A 24726-nucleotide genomic window follows, 5' to 3' on the forward strand; every position below is an offset into this window, starting at 1 on the left:
AAATACCACAGCAGCTTTATTTCCTAACAGACAAAGATGATCATTTCTGCGGGAAAGAGAAAACCCCCATCAACAGTGTCTTACACAGAACTGGCGTAGCAGGTTGGCTGTTTAATATACATGGGCTGGAAATAATTCTACGAAATCAGATCTCTGAATTATTCATGAAAAACAGATTTTCATGATTTAAATTAGGAAGACTTAAAATTACAAGCCTTGCATTGCTATTGATAGGTAAGGTCTCTTTCCCTCAATGCGATGTTACAGTCTCCTACAGTTCTACTCCAGGAAACGCGTTATGACGACTCTACAATAGTACGCAAGATGCCACGCCACTTACTGCTTCTGGAAACAACACACCCACTCGTACCTACTGTAGAACAGTAACAGCGCACCAGTATAATTATACCAAAATGTATCATCATTACGAAGAAGAAAGTTTGAGGGGGTCGTTTTCAGTATTTATTGCATACTAAAGCACAGGTTCATTTAAAACATTGGAAGCACAAGCCTTAATACTGAAAATAACATCTTTCCATCACCGAGAACACTGCAATTCTTATAGGAAACAGACCGCAAATTTTCCTTCAAATCGTTCAAAAGCATTTCGTAAGGATACACCTTCCACCCTCCCCCTCGGTGTATTGTTACTAATTTATAAATACAATGCCGCTAACAAGCGAAAGGTTTTACATCGCTTCCGGATAGGTACTCTCCGGTCATTCAACACAGCGCTGGCTTTTGACAAACTCCACCGTCAACTGTAATGGCTATGGTGCTTTGTACTAGAAATTATTAATATTCATTTATCACACAGGTACCGAACCTTTCATCTGAAGATCTCCAAACACGGCACAAATTCTCTGATTAAGCCTTTATGCCTTGATTAGGAATCGGTAGACAAGTTCTTTATGATTAAACACAATTTACATACAAGATGAACAGGGGAAAACAAGGCTGTGACTTGCCCCGCAATCCAAAGGGCTAGTTTATAGTAACAGCTTTTGTGGGCTAAGGCAAAATCCCTGTTTCTTGAATCTTTGGCTTTGGCAGAAGAGGTATTGAAACTCAACTCCTTTTACAATTACGAGGATCAGTCCTCAGCGCACGGTTCCCCTTTGTCATCAAGGGAAGACGACAACTAATATCAAATCTTGCAGACCGAGAGCAGCATGCCACCCAAACACAGCCTTTATTTGACAACGCAACACTAAGCCATCAGTGTCTTGTCATTTCCATACATAGCACTTGCCTGTGTATTTATTTATTTTCTTAAACATATGAGCTATTTTCCTTCACCTAGCAAGCCCTATCGAACAAGTTCTATAATTAACATCAAAGCAATTTGAAAGCTGCTTGACTTGCTAAAAGCCAGTAAACAAGCAGGAAGCTATAAGGTGCCTTACAAGAGAAGAACATGTGTTAGGAGGAGGGGAGACTATAAAACATTAAACAGATTGATTAGTAATTTTAACAGAATTTCCATTTTTATTAACCCTCTGCCTGCTCTGGGCACTTGATTTTTATTTTTATTTATGAAAGTACGAGATTTTTTTGTTCAACTAGATCAGAGTAAAACCTGTCCAGAAGGCAATAGCGAGCATAGTCGGCAAAAAATAAAAGATACCATGGATAATTTTCACGTACCACATGTTTGCTGCTTCATAAGGCTAGGATAAAATCCACCTGCTTTATCATTAAAACATTTTTATTAAAATATTTAGACAAAGCCAACCTGAAATCTCTTAAAGGAAGAGTAATAAACGTCAGTTTCCGGTTCGACACCCATTCTCGGCTTTATTATTTTTATTAATTTAAGGACTTTTTCAGCCTTGGGAGACTGCAGGAGGGTTAGGCAGGGTGAGCTGCGCTCCGGCCTGACTGCATTTTATGAGCAAACCTGGGGTTTTCTCTCTCTATTTCTCTGCTCACGCAGAAAAGAGCTGCGTGAGAGGGAACCCGATTCTTCTTTGAACTCGATTCTCCTTTCTTAAGCATGTGGGCTCCTACGTCTATTTGTAACTCTACTAACTGGGAAGGCAAAGGGGCATACAGTACAGAGGAACTTCGCAGTGATTCAGCTCTCTGCTGTCAGAGACTTTAATGGCATATAGCTTTTTCTTTTTTTATAATCTAAATCAACTTGTGCCTGCAAACCAGTTATTTTCCTGCTTCCTCCACCCACAATGTCTTGCAGGATCTCACCAGGCTTTGGGTTGAAAGCCTAACATCCTGCTAACTTTTATTTTATGCCAGTTTATGCCCATGTCATCTTTTCCCAAACTTTTCCTTTACCTTAAATGGATCTTATGCCTCACGGATGTTCACACCCAGGACAGCTCTAGAAAGGCTAACCTCCTATTTCTACGCCTTTATTTTGTTGGACTAGAGAGAGGACATTCTCTGGCGTCTTCCATACTAGGAGGAACTGTGATTGAACTGTAACAGCAAGAGAGCGGAGAATTCAATTTTCTTGCAAACAGGTCACTACAACTGCTCACAGAGATCAGCAGTGTAAGAAAACAGACATCAAGAAAGCAGCTATGGCTAAGAACATGCTCGGGCACTTTCCTGAGCAAGGGTGGACTTTGGTACAAGCTTAGGACTTCTTCAAGAAAGTCCATTCACATTAGAGTGACACATTTGAATAATCCTTCCAATAGCTGATCCAATACAAACGGATAAATCTGAAACTGATCCTACACCGAATATTAAAAAAATGGAAAATCAGACGCATCAGGAGTATGTATTTTGTCGTAGCCTGTACAGCGTTGCCAGTATTAGAGGCAAACTTCCAACAGCACTGGAAATGCAAAACTACAGTAACTTTTGCAGTTGCTCTTCCATTAAAATATTTTTTTTTCTTTTAGCAACAGTAACTTCTACTTAAGGGTAACACTTGCATTTTCGCTGATATAACCTCATTGTATGTTAATATTGAGCAGAGAAAATTGTTCCAGGGGAAAAGTGAGGACAAAAGGACAAGTTTGTTTTGTCAGTTTTAGAAGTCGTGGCCTTCTGTAGTAACGGCAGTACTGTGTTCTGGCAATGGAACCGATTCAAAATATCCCTCTGAATTATTCCAGAGTACAGCAAACTCAGCATAAAAATTAAAGCTATGTCACATTTTTGCTGATAACAATGGAGGCTTTCCTAGTGCATACAGTTTATATACTATGAAAAAGGGTTAAACGTAGGAAACGGGGACTTACATTTAAAAGTTTGTTCCATTTCAGTGGGTTTGGGCACAAACCAAATTTAAAATGTCTTCATTTTATAGAAATGCAACATTCCAATTTGTGAAACCACCTGAAGTACAGAATAATCTCCTCAGGGTTGAGGAAGATTATCAGTAATTCTCCTGAGCTTTATGCAGAGGTCATTTTTGCTGAAAGGAAATAAATAGCAGGAGGTTTAGCAATGCTCACACGCATTTCTTTCAGCAGCGCTGTGCCACCGCGGTGGGAGCGTGCAGCCTCGGGGGCTGCCCAGAGCTGCCCCTCCACGGCCGCTGCCAGGCTAAACCCAGGGAAGGCTCCAGAACTCCGCAGCGGCACCACAAAGCACTGCAAACTGGGAAAGCAATCGTGCGAGCTCAGCACCTGAATTTCACACGGCTTCCGCTTACCAGGCTGGGGTAACACTGCCACTCACGCCGCCGTTTACTTTCCGCTTCTAATAAACCTCAGCCAAAAGTGCAGCTCTTCAGACCTAGGGGAATCACAGCCTCCCTCCTCTTCAGAGGGGCTGGAACGAGTCAGCTGCAAAAGCAGGAGTACTGCCTGTAGTTTACAAAGAGATAGGAAAATATCCTACTTACTTAATTCAAGGAATTGCCTCTTTATCCCCCATCGTCTTCCCCTTGGAAAGGCCAAACTAAGGAGCCTTCCACACTCCCTGCTAAGGGAACGGTTCCTCCGAGGGTTGTTCACTGACACTTTAAAAGCGTCCCCACACATTTTTCAAGCACACAGCCTAGGTCCGCACCCCTGAATCCGTGGGGTTATGGCACTCGGGAGCTGGACCTAAGGTGACAAAAGCCTAGCTAAGAGTCCAAGCGTCACACAAGAGCCTGACAGGCTCCTGAGGCTGCTCTCCTGCTCCCACGGCTCTTCCCGCGGCACCGGGGTATCCCAGCCTCCCCGTCCCTACCTGCCTGCCCGACCGGGTGGCACAGCGGGAAGAGTGCCAGCGCACAGACCCCTGCTCCCCGCGGCGCCCGCTGAGGGGCCCGGTGCCAGAAGGATGCTGCACACCCATAAGCACGCTGTGGGATGCTACAGCCGCATTTAAATACATCGCTTTTGCATCTCCTCCCCTTGTGAATACAGAGTTTGTGGGGGAAAAAAAAGAAGAATTAAGTAACATAGCTTCAATGCTTCCATTTTTTCGTAACACATTTGAAGATGAACTGCTGTCCTTCCAGTTAATACACAGGCAAACCTACAGGTCAGAAGTCTTGGCTTTGATTTAAGTCATTTGTAGAACACAAAAAACGTATTTTAAGAAGTGCTGGAAGATTTCTTTTTTTTTTTTTTAATTCAATATGGTCACTTTATTATACTGTCTTATATCACTTAAGATAGAGCTTGATTTATCTACAAGCAGCCTCAGTCAAAATTAATTATTTGCTTAATTCCTTATTGGTAACGTGCGTAGGAACTTTCAAGACAGCAATTGATTGCATCGCACATTTAAAATATGGTTCACTTCCCAATACAGCACCTTTAATAATCATTTAAGTTTTCAATTAAAGGAGGGTGCCAACACGAAAAGAAAAAAGATAAACCTGGGAGACAACAGCCGCACCATGCACAGTAGATTATTTTTTTTTACTGCTATTCTCAAGATACCTAATTGATTAACTTAATTAGGTTAGCCAAAAAGCCACTGTTTCTAATCTTTCTCCAGTTTGGACTTTGCCGGGAGTGTCCGTGACACCGGATGGAGTGGGTGAGCGGTGCACGCAGGGCACTTTCTCCCAGCAGCGTTACCTGGCCTGGTGACAGGGTGGTGACATCTCTCTGGCAACTCCCATTTCACAGCTGCATCAGCTGGAGCCAAAAGACGAAGTGAGATGCAGCAAGGCAGATCGCAAAGCAGTGGCAAAACTTGCATTAGAAATAAAAACATGCCAACATTGCTCATTTTCTTACAAGCCTGATCACCTGCAACACAACAGCGATGGTAGGTGAAAGCAGAGGAGGCAGAGGAACCCTTCCTCTGCCGCATCCCAGGTTGCAATCAGCTCACACCATCAGCTTCAGAGAAACGTGGGAGATACAAATATCCCACCATTTATTCCTGTTTCTAGATATGACCTAAGTTCTCTCACACTCTGCCTTGGCTGTACAAGCTCTACCATCTAAAAGTAACACTATTACGGTAATTACACTGATCACCATATCGGGTACCAACGCCCACATTTGAGTCCTGGTAAAGAGACCGGCCACACTGCCAAACAGCCGGTATTTTAGCCAGAGCGGGCAAATGCCCAACTGTAACCACGTTTTAAGCTTATATTCTTTTGTGTCTACGAAGGGGGACTCTTTGTGCCTACACTGGAGCCTGAAGCCACAAGCCACGAACGCCCGGTAGCTCTCACAGGAGGCTCTGAGCTGGGTGTTTAATGCAGGAGTATACAGACAGGATCAAAATAGTATATTCTTAAACAGTTATCATGGTACTGAGTCTAAGATACAGGCATTTTCTACTTCTGCTTCAATAAACAATACCTGGATAGAGTTTCTCTTACCTCTGAGCACACACACTCATTCCCAGGAGTGGGGCATGGCAAAACCAAGGCCCTTTTCTCCCAGTTCCAGCAGCCCTGCAAGCGAAGCTCTCCACAGGCGAGCCATTTTGAGCCCATGGGATTTCCCAACACGTATCTTTAACCCACCTAGCCGGGATAACATCCTTACTAATCAATTTGACTCATGATTACTATTTCAAACGCAGGCTCATACCCAGACAAAAAAAGCGCACTTTACATGGCAATATATACAGAACAATAACACTGCCAGATGGTATAATACTGAACAGAATTAATTTCACACATGATGTTTTCAAGGTGTTAAAATATGTCACAGCTTCTGCTAATAAAACATCTTCCTCTTCCCTCCTCCTTTTAAGAAAACGCTACATTCCCACCAGCCCGTATTTTACATTATATGTGTTTTCAATCCTGATAAGGGCAGCTGATTGCTTGCAAACCTAATTACAGTCAAATGAAAGTCTTTCAGAACCATCATTAGCAATTAGGACCCTCTGGATTTGCAGTGTATCATTTAGAGAGGTATAATTCAATAGCTTATTGAAAAATTGCAGGTGAAACTGGTGATTATAAGGGGGGGAAACGCCTGTGACACGTCACTGCAGGCAAATCTTCAGTAAAGTGGCAGCTTCTACGAGCGGCTGATCAATGAATGCAGGTGCTTGCTTCGGCGTGCCGCGGAGCACGGCTCCTCGCCGCGCTCGGAAAATGTTAGCTGCATACTGTCATCGCGCTTGGTTTTGTGAATGGCTCTGGATTTCTGTGCCTGGTTTTGTGTGTGTTTTCAAGGAATCCAAAGGGCCTATTCAGGAACTTCATTAAACCGGGGGGGGGGGGGGATGTGCAGTGCAGAACAACAGGCACACGAAGCAACACATCATTTTTCAGTCCTTTCTATAGAGAACAACAATCTTTTCTGTGCCCATTGAGCTCAATTATATATTATCAGGGCCCAGAAGTTGTTTGGATGCTTTCGAGCAGCTGGGTGCCTTCACAGATGACGCACTGGATATGGTGACTGCGGGTTAAGTGCAGCTGGAGATTTCTGTGGCCTCTGATCAGAAGCAAACAGCAGTTGAGAATCACAAAACGCTTGTAATTCAAGCACTGTTTGTCACCAGCAGCAGTTTCTGAGAGGGAAACGAGAGGGGCAACTGAATAGCAGCCCAGCTTTTAGACACGCGTTCTCCCACACGCGCAGAAATCCACATACTGCGCACGTGCGCAAAGTAAAGCGCAGTTCCCTTTCAAGGATGAAATCACCGACTGGCCAGCACGAAGCACTCAACGTTTTAACGGCACGGTGGTAGACTAGGTAACACTGAGCTGGACATTAGCGGACACAGATGATGTTAATTCACAGGGCGGGGCCCCTCTTTGGGCATATCTCTCCACACGCACACCCTTGTGCGACATTTACCCCTGTGAAAAACCACGCTGCCCAGGCTGGGCCTGCACACCGCTCAACCATGTTCATGTTTCAGCCCTTCCCCACAGACATGCTCCTCCTTTTCCATCCTACAAAGGCTTCTCAAATCCCAGCAGATCTACCTATCTCCCTTTATCACATGAGCATTTTCTCCCACTACATCATAACATCCATTCACGCTGTGTACGTAACCTCAAAGCACACTTACACCTGTATACGGCCCTTTCTATACTTTCAGTGCTGTAAAATCTGATTTTCTTTCATCATTTCATAGCTTCTTTTTCAAATTAAATGCTGTCAGTAAGATGGATTGACAAAAAAAATCGAAAGAAACAATGCTGTTGGATGACAGGATACCTACACAGAGCAGACAAAGATTCATTAAACCAGTGCCCCCTGCAAATCCTGTCGCTTGCACCATTTGCTTTGGGTTACTCGAACCTTTTGGCAATGCTTGCATGTATCAAATCATGCTGTAAGTTGCAACACAAACAGCAAACCTGGTATTCCAAAGTTGTCACGCCAGTGTTTTGAAATAAAAGAATAATTCGCTCTTCACCAACGGAGTGGAAAGCATCATTATCTCCCTTTCCATTAACGCATGGCAGCATCACTGCTGACTCGATGCCTAACTGGTAGTACTCCTAAGGCATCCCAGTTTGTCCCACACTCGACAATTCAGTACCAATGTTTCCTTTAACTTCAGTCACACAAAGCCAGACCTCCAACAGCGCACAACTAGCCCAAACGCAGCCGGCACGGCTTGCAAACCCCTCTGTTGTCCTGCCTGAGCTATCTTCATGGCCCAGGTTCCTTCCTGATCTTCAGCAGTTTTACCATGACTGAATTCCACTGGCTGCCAGTGAAGGAATCCCAAATCACAGCAGCTATGTAAAAGGAGATTCAAGCACCCATTCACTCATTACGGGTGTATGCACGTTGTATGCAGTATTTCCAGGTGTCTAACCTCAAACCGTACCAATATATACACATTTTTTCCCTTGCTGCAGCACAGAGCTACAAGTTGGGAGTCAAAGAAATTTAACAGTTCTCTGTGGTTGCGTATAATATTTGTAGCTGCTATTGCACTCCCAAAGCCCACCCACAATTTCATTTTCAATTAACAGCTCTTAGAAAAGCAGTAATGAAAGCAGTTGCTAAAGAGCACTCAGATGTCATTGAGAGACTGCAAACCCAAACTGTAAATAGCACATTGTAAATCGCTTGTCACCACAGTCAGCTCTCACTGGAATCACGCTGCCGGTGACAATCAAACCCATCTGCTCAGCTCCCCGACCAGTGTCACCACAAACCGTACAGCTAACACCCACCTCCCGCTCCGCTCTCAGTACCTGTCACGTATAGGCTTGTCTAAGAGCGTGCAAAAGCCATGCCTGACTGTAGGCGTGATTAAATGCAGATCACACAGCGGTTATTTCACCCTCCGCACCAGAGATTTGCTGCACTGAAGCACGCAAGCACCCCTGCACCAAAGGACAAGCGTGCTATAAGTAAATCTGCAACACAATTAACGACGTGACGTTCGCAAGCGACGATGACAGCGGATGACAGCGACCATCCCGATCAGCCATCAAAAGCCTTAGCAGTCTCAAATTTAAGATGTATAGATTCAGGGTGAGACTGCCAAGGGGATCGCGGACTTAATTCTGAGAAGGAAAAGCTTCAATACTTCCCTCCCTCCCCTTTAATTGATTCATGTAATGGACTACAAGGTTAAAGCTAATAGTCCATAATGCTTGCAGCTGATGACTGCCAGAGTCAGCAGTGTATTTTTTTTGCTGTTCTTCCCATTTTTCCTTTATCTCATTAAAACTTACCTCCTCATTCATCTCTCCATCATGAGTTTTCTTCCCTTTATTCAATATCTGCCCCTTATTTATTGCCAGTTTGTCTCCTTCCTTGCACTCACACACTATCTGGGATTGGGATTTGATACTCTGCAAGTGTCTTTGGAATCAGCCACTTGAAGGAGAGCCCAGCAGAGCTGGCTCTCGTATATACGTAAGCCAACTAATATACCACTTGCCCAGCACAGAGATTGCTGGTTTAGAACCACATGCCAAAGACAATCCTTTTCTGCAAGAAGGCATACAAATCGCCCAGCAGATAAAGAAAACAACGCAGGAAATGGTAGAGGTAGCAAAAGTCAGCGTCTTCTGCTCTTTCCAAAGCACACACTCACTGAATAAAGAGAAATGATCCTTCCCTTTTGCTATCAAAATACTCTCAACACTCCTTCTGCAACAAAAACTCATTGTTTCCCAGTATGCCCCATCCACCTTGAACCTCGAGGAATGAAAACTCCAAAATTTTTGCCACCCTTTTACTAGTTTAAAAATGTTCACTTTTAAGATTTCCAAGTGATTTTTACAGAAAACACAGAAAAACACGCCATCACCAATTAACGTAAAGGAAATTCAATTTAAAACGCTGGAGAAATATTCTGATGAGTCCTATGTTTGCTTAACGCCAACTAAAATTTCCTTGAGGCATTTAATAAGTACATTTATAAAAGCTCACAAAGCAGAGTTCAAAAGTCTTCTCGCTAGTAAAATATGAGCCTTAATTAACCTACAGTTTCACATTTTCTGGATTTCAATAAACCTGTAGGCATTTCAGCATAGCTGGATAAATACCTGCATGAATACTGCAAGGATTTTCTCTGAAAACTAATTAGCAGTCCTTCCAATAGCTGACTTCAAGTAAATCTATTTGACGAGGGAGCTTCATACCGTAAATCCTGCATGTGAGAGTTACTTCCAGCAGACAACAGATTTCGCAGAAAGGCGTACCAGACAGGACTGTTAACTGCTGGTAAAACAACGAACAAGATCTCCAGGTATAAAACATTTCCCAGTGGGGACAGACTGCAGCCAAGGTCTTATGCCAGCACGGGAATGCAAGCGATAGCGTCGAGACTGCATCCTGCCATCCAATTCTCGTATCGACATGTGACAATTCAGGTTTCCTCCGGGGACAACAGGGGCGAGATACATCATTTAGGTATGAAATACATAGCCCTAACATGGCAAGGGCACCATATACATCTACTTGTCAAGCACAAAACACACCGGTGTGCCCAATTCTTGGTTTGTTGTCATCTGAGAAGGCTGACAAGCAACTCTGCTTCCCATCGAGAGCCCAGGAATTCAGTGGGGAAACAAACCCGAAGTGTGCAGCCGAGAGTCGCTCTAGCAGGAAAAGTGTTACACGATCAGAGAAAACCATCCTCAGAATTTAATGATTCTCCTCCTTTTTTTGAGGTCTTCACCATTCGTCTTGAAATATGACAGAAAATGCTTACCAGAAATACTATATATAAAGGTTGCGGGCATGTCTTTTCAAATAAGCTTTATAGTCTTTTCCATGACATCTTTTTTCCATGTTTAAGTGCCAAAGCTTCTTGGACTTGTCAGCACCAAAACTGTTCATGAGACTAAAATGTTCTTATCTAAGGAGCTATACTCCTACCAAATGTATTAAATTTTTATTGAGCAAGATATTTTATTTAATCTCTGCCTTATCCGTCAGGAATTAAACAGAGTACTCAGATTTATCAGCTAAAAGGAAAACCATTTTCCATGACATTTGTCAACTCAATACCTTCCAAGCCAGTGTATATTTATTCTTAAAAACATAACCTCACAAATAACCTCCACCAGCAGCGAGGCTGATTCTTCATTGCCTAAGTACCGGGCAGAAAGGTTTCACCTGACAGTAAGCTACGCCAGGGGAATCAAATAGTGCAAAAAGTCAGCTTTTACGAAGGGCAGTTCCTACTGCGCACAGCACATACATTTACCGTTTGACATACTAAAAAGGAACAGGGTGAAGACCGCGTAGATGAACATAGAAAACAGTCTAGGAAACACAGCAACCTACTTATACCGTAACAATTGCATCAGCTATCCTGAAGAGTTTCCCCACCTTCCCTTGAGAAACACAGTAAAATTAAATTAGAAGAAATATCTTTAACAGGCGTGGTAGTGTAGAATAGGCATTTTACAATTTGTTTGCTTTGCTGAAGCACTCTATAATCTCTAATCGTGGTTCTATATACAGTATAGGCTTAAAAATAATCAAGAAAACATTTTTTACCAGCTTCTGTAACTCTGAATATCAAAATTGAATACAAGTCAATGTACTTGTCATCCTCAATGTTCCTCCCATTTCCCTGAGCTCACAAAATGAGCAGCAGTGAATTCTCAGTATTCTAAAAGATTCTCTGCAGAACAATGTTTGGTTTGCACCAAACAAGGATGACGACTCATTCAATGAATATCAACCATCTCTATTAGACATACAAATTTTGGTTGAAGAGTCATTAATATCACTCAAATTTAGGTCAAAGCTAACCTCTTTACTGCTACTTTAGACTTCATTTTCACAGACAATGAGCCAAAAGACCATACAGGCACATGCTATATAATGTAGTCTTTTATATAAAACAAACACACAAGGGATATTTATTCATTCAAAAAAGCAAAACATGGATGCTCTCTTCTGCATCCTGCTTACTAGAGAAATCACACTCGTCACGCTTTCTTCTTTTTTAAAAATCATAACAAACACAACACAGTCCTGAAGAAGAAACACAGATTTCCAGCCTCAAGCTTTGCAACCCTGGATGCTACGTGCTCACTTTTGTCACACATGCACCACAGCCACCACAGTAAGGGAACACCAGCATTGGGAAGGCAGAAAGCTCTTGCTTACAGGTAGGTGATTAGTTACCCAAAAGAGCACACACGGTACCACTGACATCCCACAAATGAGCTCCTCGCACTGTCATCAGTCTTAGAGCTTTGTCTTGATTAACAGCTGCCCCTCTCGCAATTACCGCACCTTGCCCTTGATGTTCAGAGGGGGCCTTATGCTTCTCTGTACAAAGTCGAAAGGCAAGAAGGCATATTTGTAGCACAAAGCTGGCCTAACAATGTAAAAGAGACACCACATTTGTTTGCCCTGACAGTCTCAGAGCCAGCCTATGGAAAGCTCTTCCAACCTTTGCACATTTATTAGTCAACTCAGCTCTACCATCAACACACCGCTTGCTTTCCCACTTAGTTAATCTTTTCTAGAACCAGGACATGGTACCAAGAGGCATCCGAGAGGTCAAGAGTGAAAACAACTACAAAGGGGTTAAAACAAACAAGTGATCCCACATAATGAGAAATCCACTTCTACATACCATGTGCCAACAGGCAAAGCCCTCCCTCCCCGCAACAGATAACTTGTCTCCCACCTGTCTGAGGCCCTTCGGTATTTTCTTCCTTTTCCCAAGGTGCTGACAAAGATTACGATCATTTTCTCGGTCGGAGCTGTACTGGTGGTGGTGAAGTCTGTTCTTTTTCGGAAGATACGACAGCCCATTGGTAAGTGCTTCCCGTTTCTTCTTGGCTAGAGGATTCTGTCGCTTCTCCACGCGTTCCTGAGGTTTCAGAGCTATGTCCTTCTGCAGAGGGAGGGAGCGGGGGAAGGAAGAGAAGAAAAACACAATGGTTAAGATACAGCTTCGATTTGCTCAACCTCTTTAAGCAGCAATTCTAGGTCACCAGCAAAGCATTCTCGAGGCAATGCTGCAGTCACCAGAAAAGGAAAAAGCAGTCTTCACTGGTGTCCGCTTAATCAAAAGATAGGCAAATGCAAAATAATATCTGCGAGATGAAGCGAGTGCACAGAAGCAGACACGTACTCCTTTAGATTTCATACTGTCAACCTCCTAATTCTCCAACACATCTCACGTATGAAAAAAGCACGCATGTAGAAGACAGCATATGTTTATAATGTTTAAATTAACAATCGTCTTCGATTTAAACAAGGCTTGGCTTTTCACATTTGTTATTTCTTGCATTTGACAGGACAAGGCAAGAGCTGACCTAAAGCCAATTAAAGCCAATGGATCTCAATTGACTTCAGTGGACGCTTCCGTCACGCCTGACCTAAGCAGAAGATTTCCAAATCCCAGGGCAGTGAGGAAAGCACAAAAAAAAAAGCTTATATTTGAAAACTTTGTTATTGACCCTTCCTTAAACCCCAGAATCAATGCCTGTCTATAAAAAACACTCAAGTCTTGTAACATAAACACAAGTTTTGTCGCTTAGCCTACAGCTACTGTATTTTCTTACTGGTAACCTGCAACACACAGAATTCACATTTTTGTTTCAAATAAATGTTACTTGAAAAAAATTCACCAATAACAGAAAATTAAAGGCAGAGGAAGAGAAGGCTGGAGGGTCACTGGGAGAGAAGAATCAGAAGCTATTGGAAAGGAATAAATTACAATGTGTATTGTGCACCTAATAAACACAATTTGCTAAGTCACATCTACTCCAAGATCTCCATGCATAAGAGTACAGTATTTCCATAAAAGGGGCATATTACTTAAATAGTGTAGTAGTTGAAGCATACCCTATTAACATGCCTGGCTGCTTTGACCAAAAGCTCTCCGTGCCCTACCGTCAAGTACCACATGATCTTGTAAGGCTTCATGCTTCTGTTTATTGTCACTTAATATTATAACCGACAGCAGGAAAGAAATTGGGCTGCTTGTCCCTGTGTCACAAAAAGATTCAGGTTCAGGAGAATATAATTCAAATTATGCCACCTTTTAATGCAAAAAAACCATGCCTAAAGGCAGAAATCAGTTTGGCTTTAATTAAACAACACTCCCTAAATGCCTATCTAAAACACAAGAGCTTCACAAAATTCATAACTAAATCCAGTAAGAACATTAATTAAACTGAAGACAGTCAACGTTCAAATTTTATATTTGGTAAAAAGAATAATTTCACAAGCATTAAAGAAGGTAGTACAGAACAGAAGCTTTTTCTACCTTTTCTTCACCTAAGACACCATGGGAAATATCCTAAGCTTTTCTTCACACCGTGTTACTCAGATCAGAAAAATTAGGAGTTTTATCCAAGCTCATGAAAAAAAATCTTTAGCATCCTTAGCCATTTTAAACCATTTTAAGAACGTCACGTCTCTGTTCTCTGGTTTCTCCAGCTATTAAAAGAAGAGCCAGTAGTAGCACCAATGGTCGTAACATGCTTTGAGATCTACTTGGGAAAAGCACTGTACAGAAGCTGAGAGATCCTACAGAGCAAGCCGAAGGAAAAATAAAGCAGGAAGAATCACTTTTCTGAGCACATCTTCTGCCCCCTTTCCCAGGAATATTTTAGATTTAGATATATACCACAAATGCATGAAGGCAAGTTCTCAGGTGTCATATATTACGGTTAATATTTCACCAATTCTCATCATCAATAGCTTCTTAAAACAGCAACTACAGCAATTACGAATGCACGTTGACCTCCTGGGTAGCAAACGCAGAGCGCCTCGCGCAGCGACTCCCGCACGTGGCCCTGCTGGGCTACACTTCGTGAAATAAATCGCAAAACCAAGTGACGCTGCAATTCCCACAGAGCAACTTCAACACAGCAGAAAAGCACCAGAATTACAACTTGTTCAACGCACTCTGTTGAAACAATGAGATACTTTATCATAGAACAGATTTGTGGCTTACGATAACTACCATTGCGCTGCTAATGATAAACATAAATCTTTGGTTTTTCACATCAGTATCAAAAAATCCAGTGCTTTATGAATAGCACATTATACCAGCACAGAGCTTCTGTTAAAACACAGAGCTCGTATTTGTAGATAGAAACGCTATTAAGAGGATTCACTTTAAACGTGAAAGGTTGAAGGAGTGAAGAAAGGGAAACTTTCTGGAAGAAAAAAAATATTTCCTAATGACTAAATAGCTTCTGTGGGATATTTTTTTTTTTTCTTTTTTGCAGGTAGGCATCTAAATGAAACAGTGGCAGGCTTCCAGAAACTTATAAAACATCTAATGGGGCTAGCACTGCCATCAAGACATTGCTAGCTCCCATTAGCTTTAAAGACGGTGTAAGATGGGTCAAATTTTGCAGATCACTACGGGCATATCTGGGATAACCTCCTCCATCAGCAGCCCACGTTCTAGCCAATTGCACAAAGGTTCATGGATTGCCAAGATACACCTAAAGCAAAGTTTAGCTTGTGTCAGAATTGGGATGAAAGAATCTGCGTATATACCTACAGCAAAGATGAGTGACACCAGCTTCACAAAGCCGCCTGCAAACTTTATGAAAACGTATCTTCCAAGACAGAAGGAACAATTTGCAGAAGTCTCCAAAAATAAGGTGCCTCTTCTGCTCACGACCAAGGAGAGGAAAGGGAGCTCCGTACGTACACAGCTTGCAGTTCTGCAAATTGTGAAAGCGGGCCTTAAATCCAGTTTGGTGGGTGGGCTTACTATGAAATTTAGACATAAAGATTGGTGTTTAGACAACCATGTTCCTCCAGAACAACCAGCTGCTTTTCACCAGCTGACATCGCTGCAGAGAAAATTACAGAGTGCTGCGGGTCAAAACCCCGTATTATTGAATTGTATGGTAGAACCTTTCACTGCTTTCAACAGATCTATGATTTGGCCTTAAAATCTGTACGTATATAGAAAGAGATACTAAATTCTTCGTCTGCAGACTAGACCGCAACAGGACATGTTAAAAGAATAAAAGCTTAGACGCAGGTGGATAGGATGTATTAAAATTAGCTTGAATAGAGATCACATAGGCTGTCAACCCTCATGCTTGAGGGTGCAAACTGCCCGGGACTGGTTCGGACACGCCGTCAGCACAGCTGCGCACACGAGGCTGCGGAGGACACGCACGGATTCCGCCCTCTTGGAAGCTGTTGGGTTCGGCGGAGGCGGCGCTTGGCTGGGAACCGTGGCCCTGCATAAATCACTTCCCCACTTTCTGCCCTTTCTCCCTCATCCAATTTTATCTTTCTGTTGTTTAGATAGGACAATAGCTGTACCATGCCGTGTGCTAGTACATTAGCCAGCACAATCTTAATTACAGACTTCAGGCATCATCATGATTAGAGTAATAAGCTGTAATTACTCTAAGGTGACAGGACTGCGCAGACCTTATCTACACAGATAAGGAGATGTAGTAATATTTCATGTCGAGACGTATTTTTCAGCAGCTACCCATGGAGTCGATTCAAACTAAGTAGCAGACCCTGTGAACAACACATTCAGACTTTAATGGAGGTTTTTCTCCTCTCCTGCCAGCATACAAGCCCACGCATTATTAAATAAATCCTACAAACATATTAGGCATGGTTTAAAACCATCTTATTCAGAGATATCTTTCATCAGTGAAGTGCCTTAAGTGTATCAGGAAGGTGACTTAAATGTATAAATATGTAATTACATGCAATTCAATACAAAAGTGCATTAATATTTATGAGTGTACTGTATAATCTAAAAAAATTTCCATTTGTTTTATTTCTATTGGGCACATTAATCAACCTGATACCCCCGTACGTGCCATAGCGGAGAAGAGCCGCCCATGCTGAACAGACTCCTGCCGCGACGTCAGCGAGCAGGAGGGCTGCTGAAGCCTGACGGGGTGGCACTGCAATCATCTCAGCTCCAATTAATACCAACAATTTCAATCCAAGCCCTGCATTTGGTGAGGGGAGGAGAAGCAGCCTCCATGGGTACATCAGATAATTTCTTGAGGTAGGAGGCTTGAAGGACACGCTGCATTCTCATCGAGTGTTAAGCTTTCAGGGAGCTATGCCTGATTTATTTCAGGAGAGGCCATCTTCTTGCTATGTAAATGACAGCTCATTAACTATAAATCAGATCCTCAGCGGCAGCCGAGGAGTGCTTCACACTGCTTTGCGGGGTACACACTTCACCCCCCCGAATCTCACCCGAGAGCCAGTCCATCGCTGCTGCGCTTGCCTCCAGCCACCTTCCCTCTGTCGACGACCTAAAAACTACACGTGTACAACAGCAGCTCTGTTCCACCCCTCATCACTGGATTTTTCTGTGGGAACGCTTGATGAAAAGCAGCGTTGTAAATGCGCTGCCTAGCAAATGCACTGCAGGCACTTATCTGGATGAACATTCCAGGCACTGCTCAGGGATTTCAAGCCTTGATCTTTCCAAATCATCCTTGTGGAATATCGTCGTGATTCCAGAGTTTCAAGAACCTACTTTCTGAATTCGTACTGAATGTGACGCCAGTAAAGTACAACTTTTAAAAACTGATTATTAAAAACAAAAGCAGGTTACAGTGCAGGTTACAGTGCTCCTCAGGTTCTCACTGAAGTCTACAACAGCTTTACATCAGAGCCCAACAATTTATCCTTCACTCCACCAATAAAATTAAGTATAAAGAAATAAGACACTTTCAAAAACCCGAAATTATTAAACGGTCATGAAATGTCGATGTAATGCTCCACTTAAAACACAAATAGAGAAGCAAGCATGAATCTACCAGTTTGCCCCTGTCCACTATTCAGGCATCCAAGCATCCTCGTCAACTGGAATCATAAGCAAGGTACTTCTTCTGGAGCCTTTCATCCATTTTCAAGTACGAGCAATTCACATTTGATCAGGAACACTAGTGCAGAAGGAAGAAGCCAATTAAGGGGGGGGGGGGGGGGAATACATTTTCACTAGCTACAAAAGTTGATTTGAAATTCTTTCCAAGTTACGGACACAACCGTAAGACAGACTCAGCACCTCGGCCCGGCTGTCAGCCGCAGGAGTGCTTCATTTGCCAGGGATGTTACGTGAGGAGAAGCGAGAAGCAGCCAAACAGCTTCCTATGAAAAACCACACAAACACAAACACTGATAAACCCACCACCTCCGTAGCGGCTGAGAAAATTTGTTACAAAAGTTTAGCTTGCAAGAAATTAAGATGCCTGGAGAGTACAGCGGCGAGAAATGCTGCAGCTTCGTTAGCATCACGCAGCGGGTATCGTCAGCTGGGAGTCCACTAGAGCAACACGCACAAGCGGCTGCACAAACCGAACCAAAACCCCCTCAGAAGCAGGAAACGGTGCCAGTCTGAGGGTACCCAATTCGCCATCGCAACTTGACGGTCTTCACCGACTCACACTGCGTTTTCTGTTTGGGAAGAAGTTTTATAGCTGATGGATGAAAATGCCCTAAAACTTCAATACCTCTCTCACACGTGTTTCGTAATTTGTTGTTTTAGGGCTGGCAGTAACAAGATGTAAAGGTCTGAAAACAATGCACTGACTAGTCCCCGCAATCTTTCAAAATCAGAAAGTAAACCCAGTTGTTTATAATAGCCATTCACTTCCCTCCAGGTAAGAGAGTTAAACACACTCTGTATTCTTCTGAATGCACAATTAGCTCCTCAAAAGCATTTCTCTAGGGGAAAAAATTGCAAACACTTTTAAAACAACACCACGGAGAAAGGAAGGCAGGTGCAAAGTGCAATGCAAAAGAGAAAAGGATTCTCAAGGTGTAGAAATTATGGTATTTTAGGACACGAGTGACTTGGCGAAGAGAGCCATGATGTCAACTATAGTGGGTGCAGTAGCCCATCCACTAATCCCAGCAATTTCTTCAAGTCCCGAGACCTCTGCAGAAAGGTTTAATCTTGTTTTGTTTGCTTTGTTTTTATAAAATCACAATCCATTGCCTCCTGCATCTCTCTGGAATCTGAAAACAAAGTGGTTCGGCATTGTGCAAAAAAGGTTGGGCAACAGACTGAAGATGAAATGCTGTACCAGGCTGCAGGACGCCATGTGGTGATTACAGATGAAGGCAAAACAATGGAAAAGCAAGTTGCTGTCTGCTTGAGATATGTTTTATAAAAGCGCTTCTGTAGCAAAGAGATTGCTTTGATTTTTCATCCCCAAATCATTTGTTAACAATATCATTGATAAACAGAAGGTTTCTTTTCAGGTGCTGCTACTTTAAATTACACACAAAAAACTACATTAAAGCAACATTATTGAGGTTACGAAGTCAAGGACTTGGAAGTTATGAAAGGCCAGGATTAAGGCTGCAACCACCACCTTAATTCAGCCCTCTTGTGCATATGCATCATGATACGATCTTTAATTACATGATCGCATGCTCTTATTTCCCTGTGCAGAATGGAAGGTATTCAGCTAATGAGCAGCCACTCAGGATTTTGTTTTCTCCTCTTTGTCCAACATGTGGACCTAAAACTTGTTTACCTACAGTCCATTCACACCCTCCTCCGAATGCGCAATTATTAATTTCCTCAAGGGCTTTTCTATGCAGCTTCTCACTATAGTATCAGACGCTCAACAAGTATCAATGACCTATTTTACAGGTGTTTAGCCAGATGACGGTGTTTCACTATTCCCATTTTGTAAGTGGCAACAACAGTCCAGACATGTTCATGTCAAAAACATCTGCTAATTCTAAGCGCCCATTAGGAAGCACCTAAGATTTGATTTTTTCAGAGAAATTAGCTCTGTAGAGCACTTAATCTAAAGAAGCACAGCCTCCACTGATTTCAGCAGCTACTGGGAGTGCCGGGCACTCCTGCAGATCAGGCGATAGCAAGCACCACAGATTGTAAGGACACAGATTATGACTGTTTCTAAAACATGTAGTGCGATGGCCCCCCTCAATGCCAGATACTAAATACAAGATGGAGGCAGAGGAAGACTGGATTCTAGCTACATTCAACTCATATCAGCAAGAGGAAACCCTCCCGCAATCCCCTCCCTCACCGTGTTCCTTCCAGCTTTGGTAACAGGTAGGAAAGGGGCTCAACAAGAGAAGAGTCTCCAATCACAGAGTAAGTCGAACCCGTTTGAGTAAATGACTTCAGGATCTTCAAGAAATAAAATAGGCCATTGTATCATTAACAGTGGCATCACAATTCATAAAAACACAAGGACCAAATTAAAAAAACGCAAAACCAACCAAACTTGGAGGAACTTAAATACATAGTTGCCTGCTACGTACACACCTCAGGCAAATGGAAACAAGGGATCCTCTACACATACTACTCCTCAACTCAGCCACGGTTATACAAGCTAATTGTGTCCTATCTGGCATTACTTAAAGAAGACATGGCTGTCAACTCTTTTGTACTTAGATTTTACACTGTTTATTGTTGTAGTGGGGTAGCAGTCACTCTTTAGCACAAGTAAACTGTGACCAACTTCTACTAACACACTAGACCTAAGGAAGTAATCTAAAAGAAGTATTTTACTCAGCAAAAGAAATGTCCCTCCCTGTTCATAAGTTCAACTAACAGACCATGCCTTTCTTCAACATGCTGTGTGTTTGGATGCAGACACTCTTTTTCAACAATTTATGACACTTGATACTTCAAGTGAGATCTGTGTTGTTCCTTTGTTATTATTCACACAGCCTACGTAATATTGTTTCTGTGCCTAATCTTCTCACATTTAATTACACCTACATGTGTGTCTCAGTCTTATTGCATTCAATGGGATTTTAGCAAAATCCTTAAATTTGTTACCTGTTTTGAGACTGCTGAATAAGAGCATACACTCAAATTTTTACCTTGACATGATAAAAAGCATGTTTAAGAAGAAATTTTATTCAAGTATTTGAATACAAAAGATTAAAACTTACTCCCACACACCAACTTTGACAGGGGCAGAATGTAATTACTCAAGATTTCAACAAAGGCACCCAGTTCTACAAAACAGCTGTAGCAACTTAGCTGAAAAGCAAAACAGACAGCCTCATACAACATTTTTCGTAGTATTCACTAAGCCTACAGATGCTACACAAAATAAGTGTTTAGCTGAAATCTAAGACTACAATGCCAGCTGTTGAGCCAAAGAGGTCCTACAAAATCAAAGCTGGAAAAAACTGATGTCATACCTGAAGATGAATATCAGAGCAATCGTCATTCATTGATTTAATCTTTTTCAAACATGACGTGGTATTCTCAGCCTTATCCTCCCCTCTCCTTTCTCAATTTTGTCACTCAAAATACTATACCATACCACGCTACAGTGTGGAGAACAGTCATCCAAATTACCGGAGTCCGTGCAACTAGAGTCAGGAAAAAACCCACTCTCGGAGCTAGCGTCGAGAAAGTGCTGAGCAATGCCAGCTTAGATTACAGGGCTACTGAACTGTTTTTCTTTAAGCTGCCCGGTTTTGTAGAAGGCAAAGTACACACAGCTGATTCTGCTCAGACTGGTTTAGCCAGAAACCTGTGTTCTCCTGCCAAAAGAAAGAGATCCTGAAGCTCTCACTCCATCCAGCTTCTGCCAGCCTAGAAGTCCCACCACGTTTTTTCTAGACATTTTTCTAAGTCTTACACAAGTTGCTAGCAAAGGCCAAGGTCACCTCTTTCTTGCAGATTTGACTAGATCACCTTCATTACACCTGTGACTCTGCCTTTTCTGAGTATATACTGTCTGAAATACCCGCAAGAATTGGCCCTTCCCAGCAGGGAATCTGTGTCCTCCGCTGGCATCATCTCAGCCACATTCTCTCCAACTCCTCCGCGTACAGTCTTTCAAACTTCTCAAATCATGTTCGGTAAGTACGTGTCTTCCATACACCCACAACCTTTTTTACGTGGTGAAGCACCCAGGGCAGATCTCACAGCCAAGAGGGCTGTGCCTGCCCAGGCTGGCTGCCCTTCTGGCCCGTCACCGCTCCGCCAGCACGAACTCCGGCAGAATTCAGGCCACGACACTGAGGGCTTCTAACGCAACAGCCGTGTTACCGGTAACAAAACACTCCATCCCAGACATGCTTTACATTAACTTCCATCCCTGAGACTGCTCACACAGTATGCAGCCCTTGCAGCCAAGGGAAATCTATTCCCACTGGCCCTGGGTTTATTTCACAGTGCTGGGCCTTAAATAAATGTGCCTGATATACATTCTCACAAAGTGTTTATTTTCTTTGTTTGAGGAATGAAAAGACATAGAAAAGGGGTGTGGAGAGAAAAAGAGTCCCTAGGGATGCTCACTTGAAATCTTCATGCCAGCAAAGAGGGCTTCGCTGCTCTCACACTGCTCAGGTACGATTACGGATTAGGCAGAGAGAGAGGAGCATTACGCCAGCTCCTAAAACAAAGGTGAATTTGTTTTGTTCTCTGTGCTACAACATACCAGTTGCACATTTACAATAATGATCCCATATTTGTATACAGCACTGTTATTCTATATAGTCAAGCCATGCACAGCAACGCCTTGATCTGGTGCAGAAATGCATTCGACTGCGGGCACGGGCTGGGACTGTCGACGTTTCATGCAGATGCCTGTGCAGGGCCAAAAATTTTTCTCCTTAGAAACTGGGATTTTCATGGTGGAGAGAATCCAGCTGAACAGTTATACAAGATCTGCATAAACTCACCAAAATACACATGCTGTCTTAGGACCAAATTACATTGCTTTCTTAGCTTTAAGTAAAGAACATGTCCCCTTTTAACCTTGTTTATTTCATGTCCAAAAGCATCAGTCCTTTATTTTTGCCCAATGTCCTGCCAACTTTACCAGGAGACTTCTGCAATGAAATCATATTTCCCTCCAGCGGAGTCTTTGGCACGAAGCTGACTGCGGGCTCCTCCATCTCCAGATACATACGGTGTTCGCTGAATAATTCAAACGGCCCTTTCGTTGGCAGGCCACGGACCGAGGCCAAGGAGCTAGTGGGCTGATAAATCTTACATTTAAAGGGCATCCTCCCTTGTTGGTAGGGTTAGAATAAATGGATGTGGGCTTAGACAGCTCTTATCCCTGCTATTCCTGCACTAGGGCTAAACAGATGACTCCAGCCTCCAGGCTCTCACACTGGCACCGTTCATTAGCACAGCACTCAGCATTCATAAAAAATGTATTACGGTTTGTAAATCAAATCAGAAGCACCTTTGTATTCCTTGTCTTCCAGAAAGATGGTAGAGGACCAGGAAAGTCCAATGTATTCTAAAGGTCTCACAGTGCTCGCTAATCACGTGCCACTATCATGGCCACAGAAAGGAACTGGGTCGGGACACCACAGAAGCGGTTAGCTTTGCTGCCACGGTAGCCTCAAGACTCGACCAGGAATTCTGCTTTCCAAGAGAAAACACCTTGAGACAACATAGATAAAAACAACTAGGAAACTGCGCTCTCTAGGGAGAGAACAGGGAGAGATGGAAACATCCACGTCATTTATTTCTGTATCACAAATGAAGCCTTACGAGCATGCAAAAAAACCGGAGGCATCCCTCTGCACATGCAAGCAGGCAGGACAAACCTAGCTCTTTGGACAGACAATACAGAAATGAGCAAGGGAAAGGACAGAATTAGAAGAACTACTCATGGATTATGCCAGATGGTAAATGCTCCAACCTGCAGATTTTTTTTAACCAAACCAAAAACCTCCACATAATAATGGGTTATAATTATTGAGCTTTTCAAAATAAAAATCTATTTTGAAACAACTCTTTTCCATCTTGCAGGTCAAGAAGTCGAACTACTTAACCCACTACCTTTTCTATCTTCTAAGCTCCTGCTCTCTCAGATTCCTCTTGATTTTCTTTCTCCTTCTTTGGGAACCACTTAACTCTACCACTGTTCTTGGCATGTGGCATACAACCTCACACAAAAGACTGATGAAGGCAGATTCTAAAATGAAAGAACAGTGATTAGAAAATAAGGAGAGAGAGAGAGAGAGAGAAGAGAGCTCAGACAGGCACAGAGGACTGCATCACTTAAGGCGAGCTTGGTAATATTCTTCATTAGGAAAATGATGAGAAGCTTTGTGCAATTAGAGGGAAAAAACAGAAATAACAGTTCAACTCCCCATCTGCAAAAGAAACCTCCTTCTAGCATTCAGGCTGAAAAAAATTAGTAAAGAACAAAAGTTTAAGAAATAGAGCAATACGTAACCTTTCCATTTGCTGGCTTATTCTTGCCCTAGGAAACAGATACAGTGAAGATAAATTTGATGATCAAAAAACCAGAGGGATTACGTTCTTGTACCGTGCTGATCATTGGCAAATCCCCCTCTCTGCAGTTCAGAAGCACAGCTTAGCATAACAGACAAGATTTATCATTGCCTTGTCCTTCGCACCACTTACAAAGTAGATGTAAGTTGCTCCTATCTCAAGAGTCCTCATTCACATTCACAGAACTATTTTGTTGTTACTTTACAAAGGTAGAAGCCACCGTACCAAATGCAGAGAATCAGACCCACTGGATAACTGCCACACACGTTTTCCATTTTTATTTCTCCACTTCTGCTAACGCATCGCATCCTTGCAGCAAAGCATTTGTTTCAGCTTTAGGCCAGTGGATGCTCCAGAGTCTATGTGGCATCACCCAAAAAACCATCAGGTATATTCAGCAGTTCCTAGGAGGGGAAACAGAGTTCTTCCCTTCTGTCCTGTATTTAGAATATGGAGTATCCAGCTAAACAAGCACAGAAGATAGCATGCATAAATAAAAAGGGAAAAAAGAGATGACTACTTTCTTCAGTTTTATTACAGGGCACAGACCCTGTAAAGCTACCTCATACACCAGAGAAAATCTCCTCCACAGTTGTGCCGTGGCTGAAAATATGATGTCTTCTGCAAATATTCAACTTCTTTAAGCTACTTTGTGGACAGATCTTTTAAAACTGAAGTGTCATCTAATATTCAGGGCTATTC

The 24726-nt window shown here is 42.6% G+C and overlaps 1 protein-coding gene across 2 annotated transcripts in view; it reads right to left on the bottom strand.

Annotated features, from left to right (window-relative positions):
- The window catches only part of AUTS2 (activator of transcription and developmental regulator AUTS2), a 796238-nt gene that overhangs the window by 566760 nt on the left and 204752 nt on the right, over positions 1-24726 (bottom strand). For both annotated transcript variants that reach the window (XM_059829181.1, XM_059829180.1), the window contains exon 2: positions 12472-12681. In XM_059829181.1, the coding sequence (XP_059685164.1) occupies positions 12472-12681 (210 nt within the window). The remainder of the gene's footprint in view (positions 1-12471; positions 12682-24726) is intronic.

Source organism: Gavia stellata, chromosome 25 (assembly GCF_030936135.1).
Source record: "Gavia stellata isolate bGavSte3 chromosome 25, bGavSte3.hap2, whole genome shotgun sequence".
NCBI classification, from domain to species: domain Eukaryota; kingdom Metazoa; phylum Chordata; class Aves; order Gaviiformes; family Gaviidae; genus Gavia; species Gavia stellata.